The sequence below is a fragment of the Calliphora vicina genome, chromosome 4 (assembly GCF_958450345.1).
Source record: "Calliphora vicina chromosome 4, idCalVici1.1, whole genome shotgun sequence".
Taxonomy (NCBI): domain Eukaryota; kingdom Metazoa; phylum Arthropoda; class Insecta; order Diptera; family Calliphoridae; genus Calliphora; species Calliphora vicina.
The window spans coordinates 107,096,438-107,110,777 of record NC_088783.1 but is presented as its reverse complement, the minus strand read 5'-3'; the positions used below and the strand labels follow the sequence as shown (position 1 = coordinate 107,110,777).

The window sequence follows — 14,340 nt, the reverse complement described above, 5'->3', positions numbered from 1 at the left end:
CTTGTCTCTGGGCTATGGTTGTGGGTTGGAACCTGCCCTCTGTACTCGCTTGAGCTAGCTGGCGACACAACTATAGCGCCTTGTAGGGACACGTAACACAAAATCGGGAAAGATATTTTTTAACCCGATTTTTTTTTTTCATCAAACAATTTTTTTTGTCATAAATTTTTTTTAAAAACTAGAAAAAAAATTAAAAAAAAAGAAAAAGTACCAAAAATCAGGCACTTGTTGATTCCCACTCACTCCGGTCCATATAAGCTTTACTTCATGTTTCTAGGTTCATTGGTGAAGAAATTACAAAAAGTACCATTCAAAAAGTACCAAAAAGTCTCCCCCTAGAATTCTCACTGACTTAGGACCGTGTATGATTAATTTCATGTTTCTAAGTCCATTGTAATAGAAAATTCAAAAAGTACCATTAGAAGAATGAAAAAGTACCTATAGTTCAGTTCTCACATTTTGGTACCTAAATATAATCCCTTATTTCTAACACTAACTTCACTCAGATACATATCAGCTAACTTTAATGTCGATAAGTGAAATAATTTAAAATATTAAAAAGGTACCATTAGCAGAAAAGTACCAATTTCCCTTTTCGTCCTTGAACACCCCTCAAGTCTGAAATTTTAAATTATTTCATTTTGCAAAAGTTGTTTATGCTACAGACATGTCTCAATCGATTAAAATCTGTGTTAATGTGCCCAATAATAAATATGTTTTAAAAAAAGTACCAAGCTGTTTACCCGGATTTGGCCTAAAATACACCATGGCACTCGAGTTCCAAATAACAACCTGTTAGTTAATTTTTGTATGAATCCAGGAACCAATGTTAAAAAAATTATCAAAATCGGCTTAATAATTTGCAATAAAATGTATTTTCCCGATTTTATCCCCTTTTTGGTACCTTTTTTATCCCCATTGCTTTGGTAAAATTTAATTCAAATAAATTTCTGTATCGTGGTGGGAGATCATAATGAAATATTCGTATGTCTATGTCAAATTATAGAAAAACATATTTTATGAAAAGGTACCAAAAATAAACACAATTTTTATCCCTTAAGGGTTTGAATTTCCAAAAAGTACCAAACCTATATTTTTTATTTTTTGATAAGTAAAGAATACGATTTAAATTTTGTTTCTATGTTTATTGGTTTAAAAGATACATAGGGTGCCAAAAAAGTACCAAAATACAGTTTTTACTCGTTTTCTCCCCTAAAAGGTTCGAATTTCGAAAAAGTACGAAACACCTGTCAGCTTATTTTTTAAATGGAGTAACATGCAATTTTAAGTTTTTTTGTATCTTTATTAGTTTTGAAGATATAAGGTTACCGAATTTACCCTTTTTTACCCCCTAAACGTTCGAATTTCCAAAAATCCCTTCTTATCGGATCGTTTTGAATAGGGAGGAACCCACAGTTAAAATTTCGTGATTCTAGCTTCAGCCGTTTGGGCTGTGCGATGATGAATCAGTCAGTCAGTCAGTAACGTTACTCTTTTATATACATATATAGATATTGTAGCACGAGTTGAGCTTAACAACTTTGCTGAACATCACTTTGCGATAAATGAATGAAAAAGTCACACAAAAATGACAATTTCCCCTATTTATTTATGAAAAACGGGATTTGGAAAATCCCGAAAACCCCGGGATTTAAAATTAAAAAATCCCGGGCTTCGGGATTTAGAAAATCCGAAAACCCCGGGATTTTCGGGAACGGGATTCCCCGTTTAGCATCTCTAAGTGCGATGCATTTACTTTTAACGATCCCTCAGTCGCAACAGTAATCAACAGAAGTTGTTGTATGACAAATCGAATATACCCACAATTTTTTGATGGTATGTACACTGAATCAATTAAGTCTCCGTACAGACATACTCATAATATAAACTAGATATTTATGGTCACTTTTCAATACATATTTAAACCTTTTTTTAATTCATTTTATAAAAAATCTTATAAACTAGAAATCAACATAAAAAAACTACAAACATTTTCATTAAAAACATAAAAATTTACATAAATTCAATAATTGTACGAAAAGTATCACCAAAAAAGTCTCCGTACAGTTAACCGTTTTAAGGCAAGGAATCCCAATATTAATTTTAATTGAATTTAATATGTGGTAGGTCCTCCTTTCTGAGCAATTGCAGCATTTTAATGGCTGTGCATGGAATGGACCAGCTTTGTTGTTGTCAGGGAATCTATTTTATACCACTCTTCCATTATAACGGCTTTTAGCTGATCTTTTCTTGTTATATTGTGCTGCCGAACCTTTCTTTCCAAGTGATCCCATATATGCTCAATCGGGTTGAGATCAGGTGCTGAGCTGTGCGATTTAAGTGCTTAAGAACATTATAAATAAGACATTCCTTTACTAATCTAGATGTGTGATTAGGATCGTTGTCTTGTTGGAAGCAATACAAACGTCCCAAGCCTAATTTTCCAGAACTTTGTTTTAAGTTTTCTTTTAATATATTAAGGTATGCATATTATACCATAGTGTTTTCAACAAAAATAAGTTATCCCACCCCAGATGAAGCCATGTAACCCCAAACAATAACGTTACCTCCTCCATGCTTTACGGTTAGCGTCAAATGCTTCGGATTCATTTCAGTATTTGGCTTTCTCCATAACATTTCTCTTCCATCAGAACCAAAAACATTCAATTTACTTTCATCGCTAAAAATAACTCGATCCCAAAATAAAAAAATCTTTATCAATATGCTCGATAGCGTAATCCAATCTCTTTTTCATGTTCACTTTTCGAACAAGGGGCTTCTTACGGCTTACTCGACCATTGTATCCATTTAGTTTAAGAGCGTTTCTTACAGTTTGGGGGTTTACCGTTAATTCATCACTAGTTTTCAAGTTTCCCGCAATTAAACATGCGTTAATTTTTGGATTACCTTCTACAAATCGTACAATTCTTCTCTCTAAGTGGTGATCTATTTTTCTTGGATGGTCAGTTCTTTGTTTATTTGCCATTGTTCCGGTTTTTTTGAACTGTTGAATAACGTACTGAATGGAAGAGCGTGGTCTTTTTACAATATCCTTGATTTCGGTTAGATTTTTTCCTTCATTTTGCAAGTTAATAATAATTTTCTTTCTATCCATTAAAATTTGCTTATTTTTGGATTCCCTGACAACAACAAAGCTGGTCCATTCCATGCACAGCCATTAAAATTAAGCAATTGCTTAGAAAGGAGGACCTACCACATATTAAATGCAATTAAGTTTAATATTGGGATTCCTAGCCTTAAAACGGTTAACTGTACGGAGACTTTTTTGGTGATACTTTTCGTACAATTATTGAATTTATGTAAATTTTTATGTTTTTAAGGAAAACGTTTGTATTTTTTTTATGTTGATTTCTAGTTTATAAGATTTTTTATAAAATGAATTAAAAAAAGTTTTAAATATGTATTGAAAAGTGACCATAAATTGCTAGTTTATATTATGAGTATGTCTGTACGGAGACTTAATTGATTCAGTGTATATGTATAAATGACTAATTGCGAATGCTATAAATGTATTTAAAATTTACAATTCTGTTATCAATTACTGAGAATTCTAATGGATAATTTAATATACATAGAGCGGTATGTATCTCCTGTCAAAGACCTAACTCAGTTGTCAAAAACCTAAGTGGTGAGAATGTATTAGCAAAAAACAAACTATGTGAAAACAAAAACAACACTCGTATGTGTAACTGTTTTGAGTAATTTTTTTGTTTGAGTTTTTTTTCTAGTAAGTATATTTTCTCTATATTTAAAACATTCTGGAAACTAACACAAATTTATTCCCAAAGCATTAGTAAGTCAACAGCCACGATAACAATATCGCTTTTTTAAGTCAGTTATTAGATTTATTTTGTAAAATAATAACAAATAATTATTATATTTTATAATAAAAAATCTGTATAAAACAAGTTGAAGAAAAATACTTAAGTAAACAAAATATAAATTCTTGGTGAAAAAAATATTTATTTGGTGAAGAATTGAACAACAACTGTTGCATCTGTAAGTTGGTAAATATTATTTAAATCAATAATAGTGAAAAATGGTTTATTGTTAAATTTTGATTTCTGTAGTGCGATTAGAGATGCTAATCGGGACTGATTTTTACCAAATGCCGAACCCCGGTTCGGGATTTTGTAAAGAATCCCGAAATCGGGAAATCTAAAATCCCGAAAATTATAAGAAAGAAACGTACATAATTATGTCTTTACAATTGAAAGTAAATTTTTTATTTAGCAATTCATTTTTATTAGACACTAAAAAGCATAAAATACTTGCATGAGTCATTATATAAGAAGAAATAACAATAAAGTATGTACATTAGGCCGGGTCGATTTGTATGGACGATCAAAATGTAAAAAATCGTATAGCAGAAACGCAAGCTACGCAAAATTCTATGAAATTATCCCCAAGAAACCATAGGTCTAAAATCAAATCCTATCTTGCGCATTTCGTCTTTTATCCAATAAAAAAACTATTAAAAAAAATATATATACTGAAATATCGGCCGACTTCATAAACGCAGTAATGCAAAGCAATTACTAGGCAAAGCAATTCTTTGTGACATTCATGAACGCATAAATGTTTTGTAAAGAATCATAAATAAAAGCAGTTCATGCAATAATGAACTTGCGACATTGCCAAAACAAAATCTATTGCGTTTATGAACACTATAGCGGTATTCACTGTTAAGTGCGAATGGTCTAGCATCATTGCAAATGCAAAATTTTACCGTAATCCAATAACAAAATACACACAAAAACATTTACAATTTTGCATTTGCAATGATGCAATACCATTCGCACTTAATACTGAACTCCGCTTATGTATTGCAGTGTTGCTTTGCAAAATGCGTTTATGAAGTCAGCCATCATTGGATAAAAGACGAATGCGATTTTAGACCTCTGGTTTCTTCTTAGAATTTTCCGTAGAATGCGTTTCTGCTATACGATTTTTCGTGAAAAAAATCGACATACTGGTGAAAAACCGTACTTTAGTATAAAAAGTGTTTATTTTAAATAGCTTCTTAAGAATACTATTGCATCTATGGTTTCATCTGCCATTCTGGAACGAATTTTGTTTTCGACATATGCTGCTGCCGAAAAACATCTTTCACATTGGCAAACCCGTTTGCAAATACTTATAACAAATCTGCAAGTATTTTCCTCTTGTTCCTTCAGAAATAAAATGATGTATTTCTTTTGCAAGTTGAAAATCTACATTATAATTTGGTTTCGTTATTGTTATTTGGGGTTTTTACATTTATTAATAATATCTTTTAGCCTTTTAGCAATCGAAATATTTTCATTTTGTTCGAGCTCCTCATCTGAGATAAAATCAATTTCATTTGAAGAGGATTTAAATTGAGTTTTGATAGATAACTTACAAAAAATGTTGAATAATTGATTTTCTAGAGCCCCACTCAAGGAAAACCAAAAATACCGTTTTCCTTTATTAACTACATATATTGTAGCAGGAGTTGAGCTTAACAACTTTGCTGAACATCACTTTGAGATATTCGGCCATGTAGAATGTCAAAATGAATGAAAAAGTCACACAAAAATTACAATTTTCCCTATTTATTTATGAAAAACGGGATTTGGAAAATCCCGAAAATCACGGGATTCCCCGTTTAGCATCTCTAAGTGCGATGCATTTACTTTTAACGATCCCTCAGTCGCAACAGTAATCAACAATTTCTGTTGATTATGTATGACAAATCGAATATACCCGAATGCTATAAATGTATTTAAAATTTACGATTCTGTTATCAATTACTGAGAATTCTAATGGATAATTTCAAAAACCTAAGTGGTGAGAATGTATTAGCAAAAAAAAAAAAACTACGTGAAAACAAAAACATCATTCGTATGTGTAACTGTTTTGAGTAATTTTTTTGTTTGAGTTTTTTTTCTAGTAAGTATATTTTCTCTATATTTAAAACATTCTGGAAACTAACACAAATTTATTGCCAAAGCATTAGTAAGCCAACAGCCACGATAACAATATCGCTTTTCCTGTGTTATTATCAAGTGGCATTTCCGTCAAAACAGCGAAAATCACAAAGAGGAATATAAACAAAAACATCAGAGATGGAAAAGTTGATACGATCGTACTTACTTAGTACTTGCATAGTACTCTTGCGTTTCATTTGATACTTTCAAACCATTTTTTTGTATTGTATTTTATTAAAAAAGATAAATTTACACATTTTTTTTAAACGCTTTATTTATTTATTGAATCTGCCTTTTATAGACCCGACAATAAGTATTTAAATCGTATAACTAAAATTAAAACAATTTGCTCTTCAACAAGAGAGCCTTAATGGTTAACTGGCACTCATCTTAGCGGGGTGGTAGATCTGCTCTACGGAGCCTGGATCGGGTTTGGATCTGCACAAGTTGTCTTGCAAGCGTATTGGGATGGTTTTGCAGCTTTACAATATATTTATCACGGACTTTCTTGAACTCTTCCTTTACCAATGTCACTTCTAAAGGTAGAATCACACGATTGCCGCAATGCACCAATTATTGGTCTATTTTATATGTCAATCGTGTGATTTCACAACTTATTGGTTCATATGTCAAACCACAACAATATTGTGCTTATTGGGCCCAATCAAATGCAAAAGTTAAAAATACACCAATATTTATTGTGTTCTAGTGCGGAAATCAAAGAAGACAATTAGCGCCAATATTCATTTTTGTAAATTAAATATTCTATTTCTGAGCCACATATGTACATCTTTTAACATTTCTTTATTCATTTTTTTATGCGATAATTAAGGCCGACGCTATTTTCTTTTTCTAGTTAACAAATAATTTTTTCACAAATAGATTTTTGTAAACAAAACAAAATTTAACATCTAGCACAACAGCTGTTTCTCTGAGTTGCCGTAAACTAGAACAATCGTGTGACTGGAATGCGACAATTATTGCCACTAAATCGCTTTGCGCCAATTTACGACAATCAAATTTATATAAAATGAGGCTGACTGCAGAGAATTTGATTGGGACAATTTCTTTATTGGTCCCCAATTCAGCACAAAACAAATTGTATTAAATGCATTGCGGCAATCGTGTGATCCTACCTTAAGTCCCTGTGGATATTTTCATTTCTTATATACCATGGTGCTTCCGTCATGGTCCTAAGAATTTTAGATTGGGCCCTCTGTACAAGAGAAATACTGGTGTATACTAGCCATTCCCCATAATTGAATTCCATATGTCGAAATTAGTTTTAAAACGGTCTTATACAGGATGAATTTATATTCAATTAACGTTGTTGAGTGTATTTACACATTTCTTTTGCTTTTCGTTATAATCCAATCATGGCGTTTATATTACATAGAAGAGACTCATTCAAACCAAATATTCTTTGCATATTTGAGTACTTCACAGACACAATATTGTTATACCAACCAATCCAACCAAGAAAATCTAAACAAAATTTTGTGTATAACAGTTACATATTTTCTATAGAAAATTTTATGTTTTAAATTTGAGGCTGGTGGGCAGCCCCCAAAGTTGCTCGCCTCGGACTTACAAAATATCAACAAAAATTCAGTTCTTATCCGAATGTCAAGAATAATTTAGAAATTTTTGGTTTAAGAGATATTTGTTAAATTTTCGCCAACTTTTTTGATGTGATAAACCTACTTGGGTTCGGTAATTTTTAAAAATATATACGTCCCTTCAACTTCGTGAGAAGGGTATATATAAATTTGTCATTCCGTTTGTAATTTCTACATTTTTCATTTCCAACCCTATAAAGTATATACATATATTCTGGATCCTTATAGATAGCGGAGTCGATTAAGCCATGTCCGTCTGTCTGTCTGTTGAAATCAATTTTCTGAAGACCCCAGATATCTTCGGGATCCAAATCTTCAATAATTCTATCAGACATGCTTTCGAGAAGTTTGCTATTTAAAATCAGCAAAATCCGTCCATAAATAACGGAGATATGAGCAAAAAACCGGGACAACCTCGATTTTTTACCTATTTTTTATCTATATCTGGATTACTAAGTCATTAATATAGACAATATGGATATCTAATGATAGATATTTCAAAGTCCATTGCAACGATGTAGATAAGGATATAGTAAGTTGGACCTACAATGGGTCAAAATCGGGAAAGATATTTTTTAACCCGATTTTTTTTTTTCATCAAACAATTTTTTTTGTCATAAATTTTTTTTAAAAACTAGAAAAAAAATTAAAAAAAAAGAAAAAGTACCAAAAATCAGGCACTTGTTGATTCCCACTCACTCCGGTCCATATAAGCTTTACTTCATGTTTCTAGGTTCATTGGTGAAGAAATTACAAAAAGTACCATTCAAAAAGTACCAAAAAGTCTCCCCCTAGAATTCTCACTGACTTAGGACCGTGTATGATTAATTTCATGTTTCTAAGTCCATTGTAATAGAAAATTCAAAAAGTACCATTAGAAGAATGAAAAAGTACCTATAGTTCAGTTCTCACATTTTGGTACCTAAATATAATCCCTTATTTCTAACACTAACTTCACTCAGATACATATCAGCTAACTTTAATGTCGATAAGTGAAATAATTTAAAATATTAAAAAGGTACCATTAGCAGAAAAGTACCAATTTCCCTTTTCGTCCTTGAACACCCCTCAAGTCTGAAATTTTAAATTATTTCATTTTGCAAAAGTTGTTTATGCTACAGACATGTCTCAATCGATTAAAATCTGTGTTAATGTGCCCAATAATAAATATGTTTTAAAAAAAGTACCAAGCTGTTTACCCGGATTTGGCCTAAAATACACCATGGCACTCGAGTTCCAAATAACAACCTGTTAGTTAATTTTTGTATGAATCCAGGAACCAATGTTAAAAAAATTATCAAAATCGGCTTAATAATTTGCAATAAAATGTATTTTCCCGATTTTATCCCCTTTTTGGTACCTTTTTTATCCCCATTGCTTTGGTAAAATTTAATTCAAATAAATTTCTGTATCGTGGTGGGAGATCTAATGAAATATTCGTATGTCTATGTCAAATTATAGAAAAACATATTTTATGAAAAGGTACCAACAATAAACACAATTTTTATCCCTTAAGGGTTTGAATTTCCAAAAAGTACCAAACCTATATTTTTTATTTTTTGATAAGTAAAGAATACGATTTAAATTTTGTTTCTATGTTTATTGGTTTAAAAGATACATAGGGTGCCAAAAAAGTACCAAAATACAGTTTTTACTCGTTTTCTCCCCTAAAAGGTTCGAATTTCGAAAAAGTACGAAACACCTGTCAGCTTATTTTTTAAATGGAGTAACATGCAATTTTAAGTTTTTTTGTATCTTTATTAGTTTTGAAGATATAAGGTTACCGAATTTACCCTTTTTTACCCCCTAAACGTTCGAATTTCCAAAAATCCCTTCTTATCGGATCGTTTTGAATAGGGAGGAACCCACAGTTAAAATTTCGTGATTCTAGCTTCAGCCGTTTGGGCTGTGCGATGATGAATCAGTCAGTCAGTCAGTAACGTTACTCTTTTATATACATATATAGATATTGTAGCACGAGTTGAGCTTAACAACTTTGCTGAACATCACTTTGCGATAAATGAATGAAAAAGTCACACAAAAATGACAATTTCCCCTATTTATTTATGAAAAACGGGATTTGGAAAATCCCGAAAACCCCGGGATTTAAAATTAAAAAATCCCGGGCTTCGGGATTTAGAAAATCCGAAAACCCCGGGATTTTCGGGAACGGGATTCCCCGTTTAGCATCTCTAAGTGCGATGCATTTACTTTTAACGATCCCTCAGTCGCAACAGTAATCAACAGAAGTTGTTGTATGACAAATCGAATATACCCACAATTTTTTGATGGTATGTATGTATATGTATAAATGACTAATTGCGAATGCTATAAATGTATTTAAAATTTACAATTCTGTTATCAATTACTGAGAATTCTAATGGATAATTTAATATACATAGAGCGGAAACTCTCCTGTCAAAGACCTAACTCAGTTGTCAAAAACCTAAGTGGTGAGAATGTATTAGCAAAAAACAAACTATGTGAAAACAAAAACAACACTCGTATGTGTAACTGTTTTGAGTAATTTTTTTGTTTGAGTTTTTTTCTAGTAAGTATATTTTCTCTATATTTAAAACATTCTGGAAACTAACACAAATTTATTGCCAAAGCATTAGTAAGCCAACAGCCACGATAACAATATCGCTTTTCCTGTGTTATTATCAAGTGGCATTTCCGTCAAAACAGCGAAAATCACAAAGAGGAATATAAACAAAAACATCAGAGATGGAAAAGTTGATACGATCGTACTTACTTAGTACTTGCATAGTACTCTTGCGTTTCATTTGATACTTTCAAACCATTTTTTTGTATTGTATTTTATTAAAAAAGATAAATTTACACATTTTTTTTAAACGCTTTATTTATTTATTGAATCTGCCTTTTATAGACCCGACAATAAGTATTTAAATCGTATAACTAAAAATTAAAACAATTTGCTCTTCAACAAGAGAGCCTTAATGGTTAACTGGCACTCATCTTAGCGGGGTGGTAGATCTGCTCTACGGAGCCTGGATCGGGTTTGGATCTGCACAAGTTGTCTTGCAAGCGTATTGGGATGGTTTTGCAGCTTTACAATATATTTATCACGGACTTTCTTGAACTCTTCCTTTACCAATGTCACTTCTAAAGGTAGAATCACACGATTGCCGCAATGCACCAATTATTGGTCTATTTTATATGTCAATCGTGTGATTTCACAACTTATTGGTTCAATATTGTGCTTATTGGGCCCAATCAAATGCAAAAGTTAAAAATACACCAATATTTATTGTGTTCTAGTGCGGAAATCAAAGAAGACAATTAGCGCCAATATTCATTTTTGTAAATTAAATATTCTATTTCTGAGCCACATATGTACATCTTTTAACATTTCTTTATTCATTTTTTTATGCGATAATTAAGGCCGACGCTATTTTCTTTTTCTAGTTAACAAATAATTTTTTCACAAATAGATTTTTGTAAACAAAACAAAATTTAACATCTAGCACAACAGCTGTTTCTCTGAGTTGCCGTAAACTAGAACAATCGTGTGACTGGAATGCGACAATTATTGCCACTAAATCGCTTTGCGCCAATTTACGACAATCAAATTTATATAAAAAGAGAATTTGATTGGGACAATTTCTTTATTGGTCCCCAATTCAGCACAAAACAAATTGTATTAAATGCATTGCGGCAATCGTGTGATCCTACCTTAAGTCCCTGTGGATATTTTCATTTCTTATATACCATGGTGCTTCCGTCATGGTCCTAAGAATTTTAGATTGGGCCCTCTGTACAAGAGAAATACTGGTGTATACTAGCCATTCCCCATAATTGAATTCCATATGTCGAAATTAGTTTTAAAACGGTCTTATAAAGGATGAATTTATATTCAATTAACGTTGTTGAGTGTATTTACACATTTCTTTTGCTTTTCGTTATAATCCAATCATGGCGTTTATATTACATAGAAGAGACTCATTCAAACCAAATATTCTTTGCATATTTGAGTACTTCACAGACACAATATTGTTATACCAACCAATCCAACCAAGAAAATCTAAACAAAATTTTGTGTATAACAGTTACATATTTTCTATAGAAAATTTTATGTTTTAAATTTGAGGCTGGTGGGCAGCCCCCAAAGTTGCTCGCCTCGGACTTACAAAATATCAACAAAAATTCAGTTCTTATCCGAATGTCAAGAATAATTTAGAAATTTTTGGTTTAAGAGATATTTGTTAAATTTTCGCCAACTTTTCTGATGTGATAAACCTACTTGGGTTCGGTAATTTTTAAAAATATATACGTCCCTTCAACTTCGTGAGAAGGGTATATATAAATTTGTCATTCCGTTTGTAATTTCTACATTTTTCATTTCCAACCCTATAAAGTATATACATATATTCTGGATCCTTATAGATAGCGGAGTCGATTAAGCCATGTCCGTCTGTCTGTCTGTTGAAATCAATTTTCTGAAGACCCCAGATATCTTCGGGATCCAAATCTTCAATAATTCTATCAGACATGCTTTCGAGAAGTTTGCTATTTAAAATCAGCAAAATCCGTCCATAAATAACGGAGATATGAGCAAAAAACCGGGACAACCTCGATTTTTTACCTATTTTTTATCTATATCTGGATTACTAAGTCATTAATATAGACAATATGGATATCTAATGATAGATATTTCAAAGTCCATTGCAACGATGTAGATAAGGATATAGTAAGTTGGACCTACAATGGGTCAAAATCGGGAAAGATATTTTTTAACCCGATTTTTTTTTTTCATCAAACAATTTTTTTTGTCATAAATTTTTTTTAAAAACTACAAAAAAATTTAAAAAAACAAAAAAAAATTTTTTTTTAAATTTGTAAAAAAAAAATTTTTTAAAAAATTAAAAAAACAATTTCAAAAAAAAATTTAAAAAAAAATTTTAAAACAATTAAAAAAAAAAAATTTAATTTTGTTTAAATAAAAAAATTTATTTTAAAGTATAATTTGGTGAAGGGTATATAAGATTCGGCACAGCCGAATAAAGCTCTCTTACTTGTTTTTTCATAAAAGAGACCGCTCTGCGTTATATACCTCGTGATATCTGGTGAATTTAAATAATATTTCTTTTGTAATCTGCGTTTTGTAAAATTTTTTCGATAAATCTGAAATTTTTAATAAAAATTTCACGATTTTTGATTGGGCCGGTACCTTTAAATGAGTCAATTTTTATTTTACACTTATGTATGTTAAAACTTCTTTCAGAAACATATACAAAATATATACGAGCAGGGAAATTACAGTATTGTAATTCAAAATGGTTTCGAGGAGTAATATATTAATGCTCCCTCCCATCTCACGTACAAGACTGGATGATAATATTTCAATATTAAAATACTTATCAAATCTATATGTATTTATATGTAATACTTCTTTGTTTCTTTTAGTTTCACACAATGGCCGAAAATGAAGAATGTAAAATTTGTCTCGCCTCGAAAGCGGATAATACTCCAATGCTTAACATCATAACAATCGATGAATATGAAAATTTAACTGGAATCACACTGGGACCACGGAAAGTTAAAAAAATATATGTATGCAAAAAATGTGCACGCGATATTAAAGAAGCAAGGGAAATTCATAATAAAATTATAACAAGTTTAGAGGAAAGAAAGGTAACGAATGAAAATTAATAATTTACTACAAGCAATATAATTTTCCACATATGTATCCATCTTTTTAGACTCGTGCCCAGGCTGAATGTGGTAATATTTGTGCCCTTAACAGTGAGCCTATAACTGACATTTCTCGACACGAACAGTCAGAGCTAATTGCCAATTTGCTAAGACGTGAATTGGAATCTGACGAGCAGGGCAAAGAATTTGTTTGCCAAAATTGTTTTGTTAAAATTGATAATGCCAACAAAACTTGTAAGAAAATAATTGAAAGTTTAAAGGACTTTCAATGCACTCCACAAAAATCAGCTACTAAATCTGAAGCTGCTGGAAATACTCCCTCCCCAAAAACACCGAAGCAGAAAGAACTTACAAATGAAACGAAAAACAATGATTTACCATCAACAACTGGTACTACACCAAAAACTTCCAAGCCAAAAAAAGCCACAAATGTATCGGTCAATAATAAATCATCTCCAACAACTGCTACACGGAAAATATCAACTAATGACGATGATAGTTTGGAAGAAATAGTTCAAAAAGTAAAGAAATTGAATATTAAAAAATAAGTTTCAATATTCATAATAACTTTTTAAATTTGTTTTATAAACCTTTGATAAATTAAAAAATCGATTATGAATAAGGCCTATAATAAGTATGTATGTATATAAAATAAAATTAAAAAAAAAAAAACTACTTACCAACATTAACACGACGTCTGGTTATGCCTTAACTAATAGTTATAGATACTGTCGTTTAAAATTATTTTTGTATGAAAACTGTCAGTATAACTATTAGTTGAAACATAACCAGACTTCGTGTTACTGGGGGTTAGTTGCATTTTGTTTTTGGTTTGAAATATATTGTTATTCAAATTTAGTTCCATATACATTTTGTTATGAGGCCTAATAGGGGGGGTTGGTCAGATGGCATGTATTCCATACATATGGAATTCCATGTGTATGTAAAAATTCACGTTATACATACGATTCATAATTTTCACGTTCAAACGTACATATGTAATTGCATGTGACATAACCTCCATTAGTTTATATGTTTGTTTTTTAAATTTTATAATTTTTTTTTTTAAATTT

The 14,340-nt window shown here is 31.1% G+C and overlaps 1 protein-coding gene across 2 annotated transcripts; it reads left to right on the top strand.

The window, feature by feature from the left end:
- The first annotated feature begins 3,804 nt into the window (after nucleotides 1–3,804).
- LOC135958224 (uncharacterized) lies at nucleotides 3,805–14,105 on the top strand. 2 transcript variants are annotated; one of them, XM_065509110.1, is made up of 3 exons: nucleotides 3,805–4,020; nucleotides 13,019–13,246; nucleotides 13,315–14,105. In XM_065509110.1, exons 2-3 carry the CDS (start codon nucleotides 13,028–13,030, stop codon nucleotides 13,813–13,815), a joined length of 720 nt encoding a protein of 239 aa, XP_065365182.1. In that variant the 5' UTR covers nucleotides 3,805–4,020; nucleotides 13,019–13,027; the 3' UTR covers nucleotides 13,816–14,105. The 2 variants fall into 2 exon arrangements, with proteins under 2 accessions (XP_065365182.1, XP_065365183.1); XM_065509111.1 differs by having other exon boundaries at nucleotides 3,805–4,028.
- Nucleotides 14,106–14,340: the final 235 nt, after the last annotated feature.

Bases quoted from the DNA above. Each gene is read 5' to 3' on its own strand.
- LOC135958224 (XM_065509110.1), top strand. From the start codon at position 13,028: ATGGCCGAAAATGAAGAATGTAAAATTTGTCTCGCCTCGAAAGCGGAT. The intron at 13,247-13,314 runs GTAACGAATGAA...CCATCTTTTTAG, and splicing joins CAAGTTTAGAGGAAAGAAAG to ACTCGTGCCCAGGCTGAATG.